Source organism: Cyprinus carpio, chromosome B8 (genome assembly GCF_018340385.1).
Source record: "Cyprinus carpio isolate SPL01 chromosome B8, ASM1834038v1, whole genome shotgun sequence".
Lineage (NCBI taxonomy): Eukaryota > Metazoa > Chordata > Actinopteri > Cypriniformes > Cyprinidae > Cyprinus > Cyprinus carpio.
The window spans coordinates 10,739,954-10,762,339 of record NC_056604.1 but is presented as its reverse complement, the minus strand read 5'-3'; the positions used below and the strand labels follow the sequence as shown (position 1 = coordinate 10,762,339).

The window sequence follows — 22,386 nt, the reverse complement described above, 5'->3', positions numbered from 1 at the left end:
TTTATATCACTGTTCAAAATAAACAGTCAGGCAGGACGGTGATGAATTTTGGTAGCCCGAATGGAAAACAAAATAGCCCCGGGACGTCAGGCTAGCGATTTTGCGAGCCCTGATTTTAATTCAAAATATTATTTTTATTTTGTTAAAATATAAATATTTAACATAGCAAAAAATAAATATACTACTATTGCAAAAATACAATTGTACTTAATAATAATAGTTTACATCCAATACTAATATTCTGAGATGTCTTCATTTCTTTGCTTTCAAACATTAAACAGAGCTTTGAAATGATTTATCTCAATCATTAAAAATAACAAGTTCCATAAAACGATAATTACTATAATTAGAATAATCTAAACAACCGGAAAAGAGAACAAGAGGAAGCAAACACACACACACACACACACACACACACACACACAGTACATAAAGCCGTTTTCATACCAGTCCATTCAGGTGGGCACTGGCAGTTGTAAGTGTTCACTCCATCCATGCATGTGGCTCCATTCTGACAGCGGTGATTCGGACAATCATCAATGTTCACCTCACAGTTTGTTCCATTAAAACCTGATTACAGGAAAATCAGAGAGAAAATTTCCTGAACAACTCACTCTCAAACCCAGGTATCGGTAACACAAAGGTGCTCTGTCTCTCTTTGGCATTATTAAACGTAATTACTCAACTTTAAGGCACGAACAGACATTTCTCACGGCTCGTATTCGCTGCCTGAGGTAAGAGAGGAGTTTTGGCCTGTTGCTGTATTTTGCCAGTACACCACTCTTGAAATGCTAAACTGATAAAGTTAAGGTCTCACTGTGAGTTTTATTCTCAAACAAATCCAGATACAACCAGCAAATTATTCAATGAAGCATGACTGTTTGTTCTGACTTAGACTAAATGGAGCTATCCATTATATTTGTTATCACATTTATATCACAATATTCCCCAAATTATGGTTGATAAAAATAGACAGTCACAACAAACACAAAAAAAGCTTGACTGTAACTACACTTAACCGTTATTGGCCAGAAGTGTCTAGTCAAGTTCTATTGCATTTTCTCTATACATGTGAAGTGACTGGAACACTCATTTCCTATGCAGTGACATTTAGCATTTCTGCAATAGAAATGTCTGAAAATCAGTTAGCTGTTTTAACCGGTTTATCACCCACTCCTACTTGTACAGCGGTAAAATCTCATCAGACATTGGTCTGTCTGGCTCAGGTCCAAGTGAGTGCTGACATGATCATTGGGTGAGCTGTGGCATGCCTGACTAACATGTTTCAGTTGCATCTGAACAAATATAGCTTCTGTTTTTGAATTCTGCTTTTTTTTGCTATGATAAAAATAGATTTCTATTTCCTCTCCTAGGGAACTAACCTGACACACAGTCACATATAAAATTTGTCTCTCACATCCCCCCACATTCCACAACATAGACACAGGGATATAAAAAACAGCACACAAAACCCTTCGCAGCAGTGGAGGCCGGTAAAGCCAGGTTGGCAGGTACATCGATATGAGCCTGGGGTATTCAGACACATGCCTTCGTTCTTGCACAGAGATGGGGAGAAGGCACACTCATCTGTGTCATTGAGACAAAGGGGGCCATGGTAACCAGGAGGACAGGTGCAAGAGAATTCACGATTGGGCAGAGCATTGCAGATACCACCGTTGGCACATGGGCTGGACAGACATGTCCCCTCTCTCACAAAACTCACACCAGAAAAAAAAAAATCAAAACAAAAAAAAAAAAACAATAACAAAACTGAAATAGTGTTTTTTGTTTTTATTCTTTCAAAAAGGGACAGAGGGACAAACAGAGATGGGAAGTGAGAGAGAGATCTGACCTGTCCATCCACGGGCACACTGGCATTTGTACTGGTCATTTGGGAGGAGTGAGCACTTCCCACCATTGGTGCAAGGATTGTTGGGGAAGCATGTGGAGTTTTCCTGGATCTCGCAGCGCTGGCCTGTGAAACCCAGAGGACACACACAACTGGGGCTTCTAGGTACACCGGCCACACTCACAGTGCATTCTCCTCCACTCAGACAGTATCCCACGTAACACGGGTCCTTGTGCTGACAGTACTAACAAAACAAAACACAAACACAAAAAAAAAAAAAAAAAAAAAAAAAATTAATCAGGATCTGAGAAGAGAATCATTTAAGGTCAAATAAATTTTTTTTTTGAGATGAGTCATGCAACATAACAGGAAACAGTATTTTATCACATGTATGGTGTAAAAATCTTGCTCAAGAATCTTGCCTCATCAAGATGGCATCCACTGCAACTACAAAAATGTAAATGTGGAACTGAATTAAAATTTAAACGTTTCAACCCCATAGAAATAAACAAAACACTGTCATTTGCTCATTTGCATAACTGTTAATGTAAAAATTACAGACTGTTGAAAAAGGCCTGTAGCAAAAAAGAGAAACAATAGCTGCAAATTTTCATTGAGCTCAGTGTTTCCATTTTTTTCAACAAATTATCAAACCCAGCAGTATTTATATGTTATATATATATATATATATATATATATTTATATATATATATATATATATATATATATATTTATTACAGGGCTCTAGACTTATTCTTCCCACTGGTCACTCTTTTGCAACTAACTTTCTCAGTACAACACACGATCAATCAATGCATGATGATGAATGTTTTGCTTATTTCTATACACATTTCACTTTTTAAGACTAAAACAAAAACTTTTATCATAGTTTATGGTTGTATGGTTACGAACATTCAACCCCATTCTTATTTGTGATTTAAATTTTGTGAACGGGAATTCTTCTTTTGCTGTGTTATAAGCTGGGCTTCATGCACTTTAACTTTTCATCGAATTTGCAATCTTGGTGTCACATTTTACAAGAAAAGATAATTGTCTGTTTTGCTCACATTTATACACCTTTCACTTTTAAATACTAAAACAAAAGATGGATTCATTGTACAACACAAGAAACAAGAAGCACAACATCAAGTGCATAACAGTTCTGAGCTCAGGCTGTACCAGTGGCCGATAAGAGTGAGTAAAGCGCAGATATGCTGTTCTGAAGGAACGTTGGGAACGGGATATTGTTAGACCAACCGCCCCATTCAAATTACACCAGAGTTACCGGCCTCTATCGTGTTTTATTTGGGAATTTAACCCCGCATTGCAAGAAATCTGGTCGAGAGCCGCGGGAATGCAGACCTCTAGCAAGCTTCCTCCTGCAAATACCTTTCAAAAAAAGTACGGTGATGACAGTGATGATCTCAACAACGCGTTCGGCATCTCATTACCCCCGTAATGCGGTTATCATCAGAGCCCTACTATATAACGACTAATAAATTAAAGAATGTTTAGCAAACACAGAGAAATCAAATCAATTAAAAAAAAAAAAAAAAAAAAAGAAAGAAAGCCTCCATAGCACAACGTGAGGTAATCAGCAAAGATAACAAACTTTTCAAAACGAAAACAAAAAGAAAAGTAAAACTAAACTGGCTGTCTGTGACAGTGCTTGCATGTTTTTTTCCCACAAGAATACCAGCATGTTCACCTTCTTTGGATTAAAAAGCGGTCTTTTACTTTACTTTAGCTTGAAAACCAAATCCTCCGTCTGCCATAATTTCCTCAATATTCATGTCATTTTTGCAGTGTGCAGCGGCATATTAAAAAAAGAGAGACAAATATCAAAACATATTTATGCTTGCTAATTCTGCTTCATGTTGTCTTTCAAAGCTCTTGAGAAGCCACATGAGATGTGATGCCACACTGAGGACAGAATGAGGGCAAAGGTAGATGTTAAACCATACATATCAGTGTGACAGTGTACAGTGATTTGTCATGAGACAGTGGGGAGCATTTCTCATCCGCCTCCTCACTGCAGCTCTCCAGAGATTTCAGCACATGACTAGCGCTCACAAAGAGGAAATTACATGATTGCAAAATAAGATTGAGGGAGAAAAAAACCCTGTCTGTCCTTCTGTCTTGTTCTCTCTATCCATGCAACCCCAACCCACCCACCCTCTCTCTCTCTCTTTCTCTCTCTCTCTCTCTCTCTCTCTCTCTAACCTTTTTAGGTTTGCTAATGTTTATTTGTCATGGTCCAGTAAAGTCATAGATATTGACTTCCCAAAAAGTGTTTGAATGAGAAAGAATAATGAAAGAAAGTGAATAATGTTCTTATTAACATTAAATCAACTTAGTTTCAGTGCCATGTAAAGTGTTTCTTGTGTGCGACACAATACGGCCTGCTGCCATGCAGGAGCTGGCCTCCCAGAGGACGGTCAGGTAACACAGATGAGGGATAAAAAAGCCCCTTTGACAATGTTTGTGTGTGTGTGTGTGTGTGTGTGTGTGTAGTCGCGCCCGTATGACTGCATACACACTTACTTAAGATTCAAAACAACCCGTTTCCCAAAGTGTGTCTCTTAAGATTACACACAGAACACACACATGCAAACTGTTGCAGCTGAAATCTTGGCTCAAGATCAGTCATTTCGATCACATACCGTCCAAAATTAAATAACGGTGAGTGATATGAGAAAATGTGCAGGTCATAACCGTTTAAATATCACTGTGTTTTTCCTTACTTTTTATCAAAATGATTTAGATTTTGATGAAAATGGTTTATTTTACTTTTAACAATCATCTACAGAAGAGTCTATTTGTTATCCTTCATGCATTTTGTTCCACCCTTCCCATTTTGTGTATTTGTAACCCTGCATTCTCCACCATAAAATAGCGTGCATGAATAGTAGGGCCCTATGATTTCCGCGATGATGGAAACGCGGACGGAATTGCAGAATCCAGTCATAAAAACGGAATTTATAGTTTAACGCAGAATGTCACGGAATTTGTCAAATTTTGAATGAATTAATCAAAAGAAGGTCATTACACAAATCAAATCACAACATGGACTAGCATCTGTAAATATTAAGCAGCAAAAGTCAATTTAAATATGAATCCTGCATGTTCTGCGTGTCTGTTAATGAATGGCGTAGACGCGTGGTTTCATGTAGCCTACACACATAATGCCCACACCTTACGCTCACGGTGATTTCAGCATCTGCCGTCTCACTAAATGAGGATGTAAACACATGAACAACATCTCCAGAACTGCTCTGAGAATCACTTCATGAGCATTTGACCATTTGATTTGAGTAAATCTAGCGTCATATCACATACACAGAACTGTAAAGGTATTCACGGCAACCCGTCAAAATAAAAGTCTGTCTACTACTACTACTATAATGAAACAAACATAATTTTTTAAGGAATAATTATAGAACATTTCTTCCATGTTTTAATTTTAATAGTAAATCCCCTTTGTTTGCCAAAAAATAAAGTTTGCCTAATTTTCAATAATTAAAAGATAATTTAAATTAATTTTTTATGCCTTCATTTGATAACCAGAAAAATGTAAATACACAACACAGAATTTCTGAGGGAAAAAAAATTCACAAGACTACTTTAAGAAAAAAAAATAAGTTGTTATGTTGTATTATGCATTTAAATAATTAGAGATGCTAAAACACAGAATTTGGTAACAATAAAAAATATGGTGAGAAAAAATAAAACATTCCATAGAGCCCTAAACATGTCATTTTTGTTAAGCTTTTAATAAACTGATGTGAAAATGTATATGTTTCATGATTTTAATTAATTAGACATGCTATTTGATTAATACAAATTTAATTTAACTATTAAAAAGGAGTCAAGAAAAATTTAAAAAAAAAAAAAAAAAAGAATCCAGAAAAAATTAAAATGGAAAAGACGGACTTTGGAAAAAAAATAAAACAGAATTTAGTAAAAAAATTAAACGAATTCTAGGGCCCTAGAATAGCATAAGCTTGCATCCTGCATCTGGTCACACTGCACAACCGTGGTTTAGCACTCTTTTCCAGCTGTGTGGGTGTATGAGTTTGTGCTTTGGGTAAGAATACACCCACAGCGACCCTCTGGTCATGAGATCACAGCAGTGCTGACACTCAAACAACAACAAACACACTTAAACCCGGCTCAAGCAAACAGCCTGTACTCAGGGGAACAGGCCTCTTTCAGACACTTTATACTATTCAAAGACAAGGAGGGATTTTCGCTCATCTCTACTTTGATTTCACCAGGGAAAAGCTCAGTCACCATCCAAGGGTTGCAGGTATTACAGCCCTGGTTTTTGCGCTTTTGTGACTTTATTTATGATTGTCTTTGTAATTTATAAAAACATAAACATTCACAGTCTGCAAATCTAAAAAGCAAACCTCGAGCTAAAACTCTTCTATAGGTTTCTTTGTTATCCTTCATGCATTTTTCTCTCTCCCTTCCTCCGTCTCCCCCTCGTTCTCGCTCTTTCTCCTGAGGTGTCAGATTTCTACAGATGGTTCATATTAGCGCCCCTCTCTCTCTGGGTCACTGACCTCTTCATGTCCCATCCACGGGGCCTGGGGTGATTGGGTGGGGGAAAAACTCTTTCTAGTTAATTTTAACCTCATCAAGATTTTGATTTCAACCCACTCACTTCCTTGTGCAAAAAACGTCACCTTAGAGTTTGTCCCCCACCCCCAAGGTACTGAGATTATCTAATCTGAATGAGACAAAGGTCGGGTGGGCTTCACCAAGAGTGGGTGAAATTGAGCATTTTTGCATCACACACAAAAGGTAACTAAAAATGCTCCTTTCCATCCTTGCTCTCTTCTTTCTAGAGGAAAAGAGCCAGCCGTATTTTTAGAAGCAGGCAGCCCTCCTCTACATCCTTGGCTTTCTCTAATTTTCGCTAAAAAGCCCAACCACCGCAGGAAAAACAGAGGGAAAAAGAGCAGAGGCAGGGGGATGGGTGCAAACTGAAAAGTAACACAGACAGGGAGGGCTGAACCACAGAGAGGGACTAGAAAGAATGGAAAGGAAAGAAAGTAAGAAAGAAAGTAAGAAAGAAGTAAAAGCATGAAGCAAGTTTTATTTCCCTTTCTCCCTTTTTTGACAAGAAACAAGAAGAGAGGAGGACAGAAGGAGGGCAGGGTGGAGTAGACAGAAGGGCTGTGGTGAGACTAAGTGTGACTACAAGTGCATGTGTGCTATAAATCTGATCTGAAAACAGCATGTCTCATTGAAGGGAGGGTTCTCTGCTCTTTATATACTACTCCTTAATATACTCTTCCTCCCTCGCTCTTCCTTTCCTGCTCTCTTCTATGGTCTCTTTCTTTTCACTTCACTCGGTTACTGTACCATTTTTGTCTGTGCTTTGATGAAAAGCTTCATTGTGCTAGTGTAAAGTATGAGTTCCAAAACACACTCTGAACAAATCTGAACTTAAAACTTGGCTGAACAAATCCATAGCTGTAATGGGCAAAGAACACAAATTAAGTGGGCCAATTTAAACTGAATATATAATTCATTTAATTCAAATGTAAATTATCATTTAAATAACTAAATTGTTGTAATATTATTATTTTTTTTAAACTAACCTTTGAAGAAAACTAAAATAATACAGTAAAAAAAATTAAATTGCAAAAAAAAAAATGAATAGCATAAAAGTTATTGAAATTAGCATGATCTAACATGTTACTGGTGTAACAGAAAAATGTTTCACACATCTGCAATTACCCAGGGGTCTTTGTTCTAGATGACAGGAAAGGTGGTCTTTATATATCCCCTAGAGGTCATGGGGTCAACAACACACCCATGTACACAACGATGGCTTTAGCAAAAAGAGCTGACTAACCATCATTAGCTTAACAGATGGAAACGTTTATCATGCCAATTTTAGTTTGGGACCTCCAAACATTTAAAAAAAGTAATCTTAATCTTATTTATTGGTTTGCTCAGTGAGAGAGAGAATGTCAACATGTGTTTTTTATTTTGATATCAGCAAACACCAGGTATCCACAAATGGAAAACCCCTAAGCGATACTTTTCAGGAATCGCATGCAATGGAATGTTAACTCTTGGAGTAGTTAGTTAGTTAATTGCGTGCCATTTACCAGAGGACTCTCATTCCAAGAGCCTTGTGGTGCTGTAATTGTAGGGCCGGTTCCCCTGGAGAAATGTAGGGTTAAGTACTGTTCTCAAGGACACAACGCTGAAAAGGTCTCTGCTACGGATTGAACTTGCAACCTTTGTATCAGGAACCCAAATTCTTAATCCTTACAGATCTCCCTCCACCCCAGCATGACAGTGGGACAGAGAAATCACAGCCAAACTAGGTAACCTAAAACCTCAGCAATACTAACACCCCAAGTTATGTGTGTGTGCGCGTTTGTGTGTGTGTCATTGTTCTCATAATCATGTCATCTTCCTGTCACTCAGGTCTACTTGTCAGCACGGTGTGTCGTAGGTTTAGGCCCTGGTTGCCACATTTCCCACTATTGTGCGAGGCCTCCAGCGATAGGAAACATTTGTGAAAATTTGTGAGAATGTTTTCAATAGACTCATGTTCGGCTTGACGTGGGACGGCCCCTTCTGGCCTGAGGCAGTTGTTCAAGGATGAGAAACTTTCTCTCATGATAAAGTGTTTCATACCAGAGTGTGGTTCAAACACGTACCCACATTCAAATTTACGCAGATAGTGAGGCCTCAGACTACAGGAAATCAAACTTCACTTTAATAATCACTATCTTTGTAGGAATCTGTGAAAAAAAAAAAAAAAACACAGACAGCATGTTAACTGTGTGATAACCTTAATTTCTTTTATACAAGCAAGTTCCTGTTGAAATTTGGGATTAGGCAGAGAGTATAAAATAGAACAGAGAAACTGTTTAACTGCTTCTGTGGTAAGTGGTAAACAAGAAATGCTGCAAAGTTGCTTTGGATCAAAATGCCTGCCAAATGAATAAATATAATTGTAAACTACAAGTTTACTTAGCTATACTTAGGGAACAAAATTGTTCCCAGACATCACATAAATCTGACAAAACCTCCCTTAAAAGATGCCCTCAAAGATTCATAAAAAGGATTCATACATGTTTTTGTTTTACTTTAAATGAAAATGTATTTAATTATTGGAAATAAGCATCACTAAAATAATATAACAATTTTAAAAATGCCCTTTTTGTCAATGAATTGAAAAATTCTAAATCCAATAATTGTGCCATTTTTGAGGTTTCTGCCATGGCCATTTAATGGTTTTCACATTTTTGTTTTTACAAAAATACAATCTTCTATACTTGTGGAGCTTTGATGGCAACTGTTGAGCTTTCTTTCCACCATACAACAAGCACAAATTATGTCAAACATCCCATCTGATTTGTAGGGAAATTATAGAATAAACAGCTATGTCAAATTCTGTAAATTCTGAATTAATAGAAAATCATATTCAACAACAAAAAGAAAAATACTGATATTGTATACACATGCACACACACACACACAAATAAAAAAGCATTTACTGCATGCCCTCACTTAGGTCAGCTAGCTAAACGTGTGTGCGGGGGTGTTTGAGTAAATCACGGCCTCTGCTTGCCACTCTTCACACACAGCTGAGTTGTTGACTTTAGCTTGAGTACTATACAGAATTGGGTACATGTTCCTGAAGCACCTTCACTCTCTCTCTCTCTCTCTCTCTTTCTTTTTCTGTTTCTCTTTTATGACTAGAGTTTCTGGTTGGCAGACGCTCTTCCTGAGGCCATCACACTTTGAATGTGACTTTGAAACAAATCAGCCCAGCCTGTAGGCACACAAAGAGTCAGGAGAGAGAGAGAGGTGAAAGAAGGACAGGGATGAAAGGAGGGTAAAATAAAAAAAATAAAAAAACTGAAAAATACAGCATGTTAAGAGAAGGGATGATATAGCTCAAAGATTTAAAAAAAAGAGAGAGATGAAATAACAGTGAAAAAAGAAGCCAAAAAAAGGTTGTAAAGGAACACAGGGCTCTGAGAGAGAGAGAGATGATTGACAGAGAGAGGTATTGACAGGGTAATCTCTCTCTCTACCTCTCCGATTTCACCCTCTTGAGCACTAAAAGACGTCTCCATACTGCTCTCCTCTCCCTGCAGGCACATTCTACCTGTCAGATCAAACAAACGCCAAGCTTACTCCACTCTCCCTTCCGACCGAGAGGGGGAGGAATGTCTGAAGGGAGGAGGGGGGAGGAAGTGAGGGGTAAAAAATTAATAAGTTTGCACCCCTCACGCAGGCCAAGACAAAGAGATCTTGTTTGATGTGAAAGAGGGAAAATAAGATTCTGGGCAGAGAGAGGTAGTGAGCTCAGGTATTCAAGGCAGTCTCACTTCTGCTCTCAAAACACACACACACAACCAGCTATTCTCTTACTGCTAACTCACTCACTCTGGCTCAGATATGCACAGAGCCATTTGCAAGTTGCAAAGTCCTTGACTTGTGTCAGGCCTAGAATCGTGCTGCTTTAATTTAGGTAGGGATGTGCAAAAATGCACTACCGCTTAAAAAAACTGGGGTTAATAAAGTCTATTATGTTCACCAAGGCTATATTTATTTCATATAAAATACCAAAAAAACAGTAATACTGTAATACTGTTCAATACGGTTACATTTTGAAAAAATGTTTTTATTGTAATATTTTAAAAAGCAATTTATTCCTGTGTTGGCAAAGCTGAATTTTCAGCAGTCTTGAAACTGACTTACTCCAGCCTTTAGTGTCACATGATCCTTCAGAAATCATCATAATATGCCGATTTGATTTTCAAGAAACTTCTGTTATTATTAAAGGGGGCACAACACACACAGTTTCACCCAATCTCATGTTAATCTTGAGTACCTATAGAGTAGTACTGCATCCTTCATATCTCCAAAAAGTCTTTAGTTTTATCATATTAATAAAAGAAAGATACAGCTTTACAATTCTCTCCGGAAAAAGCCAAGCTCCCGGAGGCGCGCTGTGGGCGGAGCTAAAGAGTGACAAGTACTTGAGTGCCGAATGCCGACAAAACAGACATCTGATGCAGTTTCACTTACCGTCTGCATTTCTGAATCATGACCGGGATCTTTTATAGCTGGGACCGCTCCATCTTTTAGTAGAAAGACCCCCCCCCCCTTAATGTTGTAAACAGTAATATTTTTGTGGAAACCAACTTTTTTCAGGCCTTTTTTAATTTACTGAAATAATTATTATTATATATTTTTTTTTGTCATGTATGATCAATTCAATACATTTTTGCTGAATAAAAGTATTACAAACATATATTTCTTAAAAAAAAAAAAAACTACTGAACTCAAATGGTTAATCAATTATTTGGGGGATTGTCAGAACCAGGAACTTGCCAAAAACAAAAAAAAACACCTTCACTGTAAGGGACCCCTTATTAAAAAAAAATTAAGAAATCGCTATAAATAAGTGAAAAACTTAATGAAGACTCAAATAACATTTCTTCAGTCTGCCATTGGTCAAATAAACACATTTGAATAAAAAAAATAATAATAAAAAAAAAACAACAGACAGATGTGATACATTGACCAAAGATGTGTGTCTTGCGAACGGTTAAAGACCTACACAAATATTTGGAGTCTGCTTAGAAATGCAGTGCTAGTAAAGCAAGGCGCTACACAACACAGCCTTTCTTGCCAGTCCAACAACTAAACATTTTAACTGACTTTAACAATAAAAAAAAGTTGCCTTCAACAATTTTTGTCAAAGAGGACAAATTTAAAAACAAACTGACTGACTGTGAGTTAAAAAAAAATTCACAGTAGCTGAAGTACTCTAAATAAACCCACTGATCTGCATCATTACTTCACCATGAAGTCAGGTTTTGGTGAACCACTTGATTCTTTTCTTTGTTCTACAGGTAGTGTGCTCTGAAACTGGCACTGCAGTGGAAATCCTGCAGGCTTCCTCACGTGTCTCTCTCCTACACCATACACAGGCTTTCAAGTGCAATGACACACACACAGGCACATATGAAACCAGACATGTGCACATGCGCACACAAAACACACAAAAAATGACAGACACACAGGTGACACACAGCTTGGTTCTCACACCCTGACTGGAGGCTTGCAGACGCACCGGTCTGACCACTCACACAGACACACACACACCCTGCTCTGCCAAACTCTGTCACACTGCTCTTCCTGTACTGAGCTCTCAGTGGCAGAGGGAAAAAAAACCTTGTTGACTTTGGTTCTCGGGTGTCACCTCACCTACACAGAATGTATTAGTAACTCCTGAGAGTACCTTGTGTCAGCCTGTTCCATTTTGAGAGTGCACGCACACCCAGGCAGCCATTTCAGGTCGCTGAAAGCCTGCATTCTCGAGCAAAGTCAAGCCGAGATGAACTTTCATAGCATTCAAGAATTTGAGCTGTAGAGAGTCTAAAGCTGTTGGATCCGGCGGCGACCGGTGTGCCTGATTCCTGTCAGCTTGGGAAGGTCAGATTCTGGTTTTCACACCAGAAAGTTCCCTGGCAGAACCTAACAAAAACTTTGTGGAATTTTCTAGCATAACTAATCGTGATAACACAAATGATACTACACAGGCTTCTTGTTTCATCTTATCTCTTTCACAGACACCTTTCCTTCTTACCTATAAAAAAAGATACATCACGAGTAAGAACTGTTTTGCAGTAAAGACATTAAATGGAGAATTAATGCTATTGTTGTCATCGCCTAAATCTCAACAAATACTTCTGACAAACATACTCTGTATAACACATATCTCCTCTAGAGTTTAGGAGTGCAATGAAAATCCCCAACATGCTGATAATTATTTTCATGTTATGACTGTTAATCAAAAAAATAGCCAATATTGAATTTTTATTTTTATTTGTATTATATTTTAATTTTATTATATTTTATTCTAGTATCAAATTAACAAACAAAATATCCAAATGAATAAAAAAAAAAAAATTCAAATCAGGTGATAAACGATATGGTACAGATATGGTGAGCGAGATCAAAATCAAAAACTGTTCTCAGACTTCCCGAGATATAATCAAAATTCTACAATCAAAAGGCAAATAACCTTTCTAAATGAAACCTCCATTAAGATATAAGATCAATAAAAAGGGCTTTTCTCCAAACACATTAACCATTGTTACCTCTTCAAAAACACTAAAGCAGACACGCTAAAGTCTGTCTTTAGATGTGGAGGATTATTTATTTGAACAATGAGTGTGATAAGTCTGTGGTTTTATTATGTCTATCTAACCCAATCTGAACCTGTGCTAAAGGCCTGACTCATCTGCTTTCCTGGCAATATTTGTTGTGAAAATTCACAAGTTCTCAACTTTTGGTTGCAAAATTACTGACACTGGGAAACATGACTTCATTCCAAAGAAGCCAAGAAATTCCTAGTATGAATTGAACTTGTTTCAAATCATTTTTGAAAGTTGTGTCTTCAATGTGGCGCTGAGGTAAGCTTTCTGTGCATTCCTGTCCTGATTTACCGCAAGACAGAGCTTTACCATCAGATGTGGTTTCAATTTCTTTATTTACACATTGTTAAGACTGAAGATGCAGCAGTAGGAACGTATTTGCTGTAACCCGAACCCAAAGTGCAAAGAATTGTCAAGGTAAGACTTGCGGAATTTGTGAAATATGTTTCCATGGCTGTGAACTGTACGAAGAGGATTCATTCAATGATGGGAAAACAGTCCCTCTGTGTTTCACAGCCCATAGAAATGTAACATGATAGGTTTGTTAGCAAGTGTTTATTTTGGGCAAAGCAATAAATGTAACCCTCAATCATACGGCATAAAAAGCACAATTACAAGCTGCCACAAGCAACGTTCAACGAACAACAGCAAAGGAACCAGCATTTAACAGTGAAGGAAACTTGTGTGTGTGTGTGTGTGTGTGTGTGTTGGATTTTACAGTTTTTCCACTCCAACTTTTACTTGTCTTTTTGTGTGTGTGTGTGTGTGTGTGTGTGTATTTTAAACTCTGCAACCACAAGAACTGGATGGATTTTACAGTTTTTCCACTCCAACTGTTACTCGTCTTTTTGAATCCGCTTTGCATAGTTTTTCCTACACTCACAGACAGTTTTAAATGCACCACAAAAACACGCACATGCACACATAAAAATGCAATCATTAAGACCCACACTTCTCAGTGTACCGTGGGAGGACTCCAACTCTGTCAGGAGAGCGGATTTGGCAATATTAAATACTTAGGTTGACCTTATTTCATTATTTCTGTGAAAAAATGAAGTTAGGCAACGCAGCTTTGTGCAAAACAGTCTCGCCGCTGGATTGTTCTGCTTCTCAGTGAGCATCAAACAGTGGAGTTTAAATGTGAGAGTCGTCCTGCCTTACCTGCAGTAGCCGGTTCCATTGTGGAAAGTCACACAGGTAGCATTGTTCACACAGGGCTTCACAGGGTCCACACACTGCAGAGCTGTGAAGAAACATGAACACATCAGATCAGGACTGGCTCAGTTAAGATGACAACAAGTGCCGTGCAAAGAACCAATAACAGTACAAAATCAAAATAAAGACAATTTCATCATTATATAGATGTGTCAGTGTTTTGTATCATAACACAGTTTTTCTTCTTACCTATTAAAATTGCTTTAACTCAAATTAATATTTTGAGTTAATTTATGTACAAGTTAATTCAGGTTAATTTATTATATACCCTACTGTTCAAAAGTTTGGGGTCATTAAGATTTTTTAAAAGAAATAAATGCTTTTGAGACGGAGCAATGAATTGATAATGTCAAGAAATTAATTCCATTTTTATTTTTTCCCAATTCCCAATTCCAATTTATTTTTTGACCTAATCTTGATTTATTCATCCAAAATTTGGCAAATTCCATGACAGTAAATTCCATTTTTATGACTGGATTCTGCAATTCTGTCTGCATTTTCCACATCACAGAAATCATAGGGCCCTAGAAATTTTATGTCAAATAAAAGGGGTAAACATAAACCTGGAGTTGAGGAGATGTAATCAAAGTCTGTATTGATTAACAAAGATGCAATGTCTTTGTATCATGATTGACAAGGCTACATTAAGTAGCTCCTCCCAAATTTTGTTCAGAACTCCATTTTAATGTACAGCAGAAAAAGTGTCCTTTTTAGTGCTTTTGCAATGTGCATAAAAAGAGTTTAATCTTTTAACTGGCCCAAAAAAATGGTTTAATATTACAAGCTTTAAACACTGACCTAATCAGACTGATACAATTTTTTTTTTAAATGCTAAATATGGCAAATACCCAAAATGATCACAAATTTCACATTGCACTTCTAATTCACACAGTCAGGCTAACTAGTTTAGTACTTCAGTACAAAAAAGTGAAACCTGCTTCACATTGTCAGGATGTCACACATAATGTCGCAAAATGTCACACAAAATTTTTTCTGACGACACAAAGCAAAAAAGAAAAGAAAAAAAGTTGCTGTAGATTGTAATCACACCACTCCCTCTGATACAAACACTACAGAGTGGAGTTGTTGGGGGAAAGAGGTGAGAGACAAAGTGGAAGAGCAACAAAGGTAAAGAAAAAAAACTCCTATATGGTGACAATGTGCCAAGTGAATTCAAAATGGAATTTCCTAACTGATCAGATACTTTCACTCATTTCCTCTCAAAATACAGGAAGCATCTGGACACACGTCACAGGTCTGAACGTCACAAAGCATATGAACATCTGGCTGTAATATAACCAAGCAAATTCAATCCAACAAACTCATTTCAAATGTGTAAATGTGTCTGGTTTATATCAAAGATTATGTTCAGGCTAAATCTTAAAACCTTTAAAAACTCTTTATTTATACATATTAGGCTGGTTTACCAAAAAGTCAAGCGCATTTCTGCAAATAGAAGTGAGCCCTAGCCCACACTTCCCTTTAAGACACTGGGTGGCAGGTCATATGATTTCAAAGCAGCGCTGACACTAAGTAACATAGTACTACAGCTCAAGACAGGAAGTGCATTGAGTGCTAATACCGACTTCCTGTACTTTGACCGGGCCTCAAAATATCCCCGTGTGCAAAAGTGCAGAGAAAGCGAGCGCAGCTTGGGCACAAAGCCAAAAGCTAAAGACATGGCTTTACATAAATGCCCCAAAGCTCTTTAACTTCGAGCCCGGTTACATATTGTTAATAACACTTCAGAGTCTAACACTCAAAAACTGAATTTGAGACTAAAATGAGTCTCGAGGACTGTGGAAAATGTTCAAGAACTTTGTGTGATGAAATCAAGGCTTAAACCTGGTTTTACTGATCATAAAACTCAGAGAAAAGACATGCTCTTCACACCATATACCAAACATACCAGTGGCTCGACACGCAGCATTACATCATGAAAAATAAGCCCTTTAAAGTCAGCAAAAGGAGGTTGAAAAAGTGGTGGATGTGGTCTTCTCGTCAATTCACATTTATTTGGCTAAACAACCGGCATGGTGCAGAAAGAAACAACACCTTAAACCACCAAATAAGTGTGATGAGATCCACTGGTGTTAACCAATATACTATATTAAGCACATTGTTTAGGCATACTGTATAATCATGCACACACCTCCTCAAAAACATGATAATGTTTACTCTGCAAGTGTTCAATATTACTTTCTACTTAGGAGTGGGCAATGTGGCAAAAATATCATATCACGTTTTTTTTTTTTTTTTTGAAATATCACGAGTCACGATTTTATCATGATTCTTTGTCATTTTGCTTTTACTATTTTGTCTGAGCAGTACAGCCAAACTAATTCCCCTATTATAAAGGCAAAGCCTTTCATGATAACAAAATATAAAAAAAAAAGAATGTTGGATATTTAGGCCAAAGTGGTCAAAGATAAAAATCTTTGTCATTATTTTATCTTTGTTATTAAAAAATAAGAACAAAGATACACATTACAAATACACATAATATATAAATAAAACAAACAGTGTTTTATTTGCAGATACAGTAATGTTTATTTAGCAGGAGCATTCAAGAAATTGAATGAACAAATATAAAAATAAAACACTATATAGATTGATTCCTATTAAAGAAATTGCGTTAAAGTTTTCCAGTCAAGAATAGTGAGTGATTTTTCAATTTTGGTTTTGTTGTTTTATTAACATTAAAGGAATAGTTCACCCAAAAATTCTGTCATCTGTCTGTCAATTCTGTCATAGTGTTTTATTTTTTATACCATCATTTACTCACTTAAAAGTTGCTTTAAACCTAAGAGTTTTTTGCTTCTGCTGAACATAAATGCTATTTTATGAACGTGGGCATTTTTAGTGCGTGCGTTTTGGATGTAGGCGCTCAGAAAAAGCGCACATCAGAACAGCACTTGAAAGAAATGTTTAACCGGCAAGGCTTTAAAGCACATGTAAATAATGTACTTTTGTGACAGCGAATAAGTGCAGTGTCCCATGAGAGTTACTCTACCACTGAGTTAACACTGTAGTGAATGTATGTCATGTACAGTATATTGAGACAGAGGCGCCAGAACTGTAACTGACAATGTGTGCTGTAGCGCGATACTACGATATTTCTTCAAAAGCAGATCATGGAGACATTTTTATCATCCACGATCAAAAATCATCATATCGCATTCCCCTACTTCTACTTGAACTCATTCTCATTGTAAAATAAAACTTCTTCACCAGGTTTCCCTGTAGGTTTCTCCCTTTGTTCAACAGGGCTCCACACCACAACTTTTTGCCTGTTAAATTTTGTTTGAAGTCGTGGTGCCACTACCAGTTTGCCTAACTGATAACCCGCTGCAGTTTCTGTTGCGTACAAGAAGCATTAAATGGCAACCACACCAAAAGTGGAACAAAACACTACTCACATTAACAACCACACAAGTTCCACACATAATCCCAACCCAAATACAGTGCAGGGCAGCGCAGAGAGAATTTACAGCAGGTACGTTTCCTAAACAGTGCTGTGAGATCCAGTATGAAGCATTTGAGTTTGGCACAGATTTCTCAGACATGCTAGCTGACATTCTCAGCAACACTTATTATTCTGTAAGTATATAGGCTAAACATATGTTTGTTTCAACCAGACCAATGTCTAATTTTAATAAAAGTAGAGTCTTAACTCAGTCAGAACATTTAAATGTTATGCTATTAAAATTAGTTGTTACAATTTTTACAGACTTTACTGTTTTTGTTAATTAAAATAAATTTCAGTCATACTACATTTCAAGCTACTGCTACTGTCAAGTCACGTTACTGTGAAATATGCATTGCAATCAAAACATGTAATATTCAGTGGTACCACATCAGGTGTTGGTGCCACCTGTGCCACTACTGTCAAACATTCAGAACCTTCTACGGAAAAGCATCTCTACGGAATGAGGCTGCCACCACTGCACTGCATATGGCGTTTTTCTGATCACGCACAATGTTTGGCTCAGCTTCAGTCTCATCAGACTCTCCCACATGATTTCTGCAGCTGAGATGTCATATGACATCTGAACAGTGGCTTTCTCTTTGCTACTCTCTATTAGAGTTGTGACTACTGGTTCTCCTGTATCCATCCCCTGTTTTTCAATTACTGGTTCACAGAGTTGCTTAGTGTCTTTTTATCTTTATAGAGCATGGTGTGCCTTAATGCTGATTTTTCAGAAGCTGGACCATCCATATACAGGAGTATGTATACTTTAATACAACTAAAAACCTTGGACTACTACACACAGACAGTATCCATTTAATTAATCATGTGACATCAAAACCAACACCACCTGACTGCACCTGTGATGATTTAAACACATATTAAAGGTGGTGTATACGTATGAAATCAATTACACTGGATTACTTTGTCTAAGACTGCTTTATGCTTGACATTACAGAGTCTTTTCTTTTCATCAGAAAGATCACTGTGCCAAATTAAGTTCACTGTGATTCAAATGCTGTAAGACAAGAAAACATGAAAAAGTCCAAGCAGGATGAATACTTTCTATACGCACTGTGTCGTGCCCGGCTTTTAATGCCCTGTGAGGTCAAAGCCTGCAACTGGAGAAGGCGTTTGGTTGCACCCCTTTTTGGCAGCAACTATGGTGGGAAATATTTGGGAGAAGTGGCTAAGCCGAGTGTGAAATTGTGCTTTCACAGAGATTTAAGAGCCAAGGGGGAACTGAAGTGCTGGAGATATGAGAGGGAAGAATAGAAGACAAGAGCAGGAGTCAAGTGTGCTCAAGATGGTAAGAGGCAATAATGGAGAAAAGAATGAGAGAGAGACTGAGGAACCAAGCACTGGTTTATAAATGCACTCTTAAAAATAAAGGTTCTTTAAAAAAAAAAAATGTCCATTGCAGCACCTTTCGATAATAAATCTTATTTTTGTCTGTATAGCTAGATGTAGCTGTCATATCTTATTAAATTCAAATACACTCTTAATATGTGCTTAATATATATCTTAATACGTCTTAATATGTTAGGTCAAGCTAGCCACTTAAAGACACCTTTTGATATAAACAAGCATGTAAGCCACTACTGCTAAGTTAAGTCAATAAGCTGTAAACATGTTATCATTTTCAACAAAAACCCAGCAATAAAAGTCTTAGAGGAAATACACTGTTAGGCTTTTATGTTCACTGATGACAGCCATTCTTGTACAAACCTGATTCCAAAAAAGTTGGGACACTGTACAAATTGTGAGTAAAAAAGGAATGGAATAATTTACAAAATCTCATAAACTTATATTGTATTCATAATAGAATATAGCTAACATATCAAATGCTGAAAGTGAGACATTTTGGTAGGACAGGTAGCAATAAGAGGCCGGAAAAGTTAAATGTACATATAAGGAACAGCTGGAGGACCAATTTGCAACTTATTAGGTCAATTGGCAACATGATTGCGTATAAAAAGAGCCTCTCAGAGTGGCAGTGTCTCTCAGAAGTCAAGATGGGCAGAGGATCACCAATTCCCCCAATGCTGCGGTGAAAAATAGTGGAGCAATATCAGAAAGGAGTTTCTCAGAGAAAAATTGCAAAGAGTTTGAAATTATCATCCTCTACAGTGCAAAATTCATCCAAAGATTCAGAGAATCTGGAACAATCTCTGTGTGTAAGGGTCAAGTCTGGAAAACCATACTGGATGCCCATGATCTTCGGGCCCTTAGACGGCACTGCATCACATACAGGAATCACAACATGGGCTCAGGAATACTTCCAGAAAACATTGTCAGTGAACACAATCCTCCGTGCCATTCGACGTTGCCAGCTAAAAACCTCTATAGGTCAAAAAAGAAGCCATATCTAAACATGATCCAGAAGCGCTGGCGTTTTTTTCTCTGGGCCAACGCTCATTTAAAATGGACTGTGGCAAAGTGGAAAACTGTTCTGTGGTCAGAAGTTCTTTTTGGAAAAAATGGGACGCCATGTCATCCGGACTAAAGAGGACAAGGACAAGGACAAAAAAGTTGTTTTCAGCGCTCAGTTCAGTAGCCTGCATCTCTGATGGTATGGGGTTGCATGAGTGCGTGTGGCATGGGCAGCTTACACATCTGGAAAGGCACCATCAATGCTGAAAGGTATATCCAAGCTCTAGAACAACATATGCTCCCATTCAGACGTCGTCTCTTTCAGGGAAGACCTTGCATTTTCCAACATGACAATGCCAGACCACATACTGCATCAATTACAACATCACGGCTGCGTAGAAGAATGATCCGGGTACTGAAATGGCCAGCCTGCAGTCCAGATCTTTCACCCATAGAAAACATTTGGCACATCATAAAGAGAAAGATGCGACAAAGAAAACCTAAGACAGTTAAGCAACTAGAAGCCTGTATTAGACAAGAATGGGACAACATTCCTATTCCTAAACTTGAGCAACTTGTCTCCTCAGTCCCCAGACGTTTCCAGACTGTTATAAAAAGAAGAGGGGATGCCACACAGTGGTAAACATGGCCTTGTCCCCAACTTTTTTGAGATGTGTTGATGCCATGAAATTTAAAATCAACTTATTTTTCTCTTAAAATTTTACATTTTCTCAGTTTAAACATTTGATATGTCATCTACTGTATGTTGTATTCTGAATAAAATATTGAAATTTAAAACTTCCACATCATTGCATTCTGTTTTTATTCACAATTTGTACAGTGTCCCAGCATTTTTGGAATCGGGTTTGTAATATAATACAGCGGTTTAAAAGGAGAGTTCACCCCAAAATTTAAATTCTGACAATATTTTTATCCTTTTGTTGTTTCAAACCTGTATGACTTTCTTTCTTCTGTGGAACATAAAAGACGTTATTCTGAATAATATGAATTGTTTTGTCAGTCCAATGAAAGTCAATGGGGTCTAAATTATGATTAGAACCAATGATTTTCAATTCATGGACAAAAAAAAACAACCCCTTTTTCAAAATATCTTCTTGCATTTTACCTTTAGAAAACTGTAAACTGAAAAACTTGCAGCTATGGTTGGTTACTTAATTGAGAAATGCTTGCTTTTGTGCCATCATCGTTTGTTATACCAATATTTAACATTATAAATGAATATGTGTTCATTAGCATACTTGTTTTTTCTGTGGTATTACAATTGGTATCAAGAGTTGTGTAACTGAACCGGTATTGCTGACTTCTGAAATGATGGTATTGTGATAACATTTTTTTTTCTAAGAGTGTGGTCAGAAAGTCTCATGGGCAAACATGATGAAGACAAAGCGAGAGAATGTAGATGAGTGAGAGACACAAGCAAAGGGTGAGGTTTGCACAGAGAGCAAGAGGCTCGGCCCCGACTGGTCTGACAAGCTCCCCAAATCCTTCATCAAACCGCCGGAGGGGAAGTTCTCAAAGGATTTTGGGACAGGCTTTTGTAAATGAACACTTTTTAACTCCTCTTCACTTCTAATACTACTGAAGAGGCGTTTTAAAGCCTCATGCACTTCTAAATCCAGGATCTGCCAACCATAAACCAGGCACTTCATTTAAAGCCTGCAAACCTACTGGATCAACATTCTGGCTTGGAGTCAACCTGATTCACCATCACTGATCTGTGATCTGGCTCTACTCTGAACCACCCAATGAGAAGAGATCAGATAGACAGGAGGGAACTATTCCTAGGTGAGGACACTGCATGTGGGCTTAAAAGTCTCTGTATGGGCATGTGATCTACACAAGCCAAATTCACTCTGTTTATGATGAGTTTTCTCAAAAGCAAACAACAGCCAAATCTTTCACACAAACTCTGTTTAGAGTAACCCTGCTGTGATTAACCAACTGCTAAATATTTTGTCTTCATTTTTCCACAGTCATGAGGCCAGAGCTCTGTCCCTGAGGTGTGAAGGAATGGAGCCAGGGACAAATGTGAGGACAACGTGAGAAAAAGAGGAAAAAGAGGAAAAGTACCCAAAGTGGGAGGGGGATAAGTGGAATAATTAAGAGAAGCAATTCACACTCATTTGTTTAAAACAAACAAATCTTCCTCTCCCCTTCAGTTAATCTCAACTAACCTAGATCTTTCAGAAATGAATGATTGAATGTTCCATGATGATGAACAGATAGACAGCAACAAAGTGATAAAC

The 22,386-nt window shown here is 37.5% G+C and overlaps 1 protein-coding gene across 2 annotated transcripts in view; it reads right to left on the bottom strand.

Moving 5' to 3' along the window:
* LOC109094995 (neurogenic locus notch homolog protein 2-like) overlaps positions 1-22,386 on the bottom strand; it is a 111,147-nt gene that overhangs the window by 21,249 nt on the left and 67,512 nt on the right. The window contains exon 1 of one of the 2 annotated variants that reach the window (XM_042728893.1): positions 448-1,330. The exons of the other annotated variant lie outside the window; for it this stretch is intronic. Within the exon in view, the coding sequence (XP_042584827.1) occupies positions 448-496 (49 nt within the window). The 5' untranslated portion in view covers positions 497-1,330. Of the gene's footprint in view, positions 1-447; positions 1,331-22,386 lie in introns of those variants that run through there. 2 annotated transcript variants of the gene reach the window in all.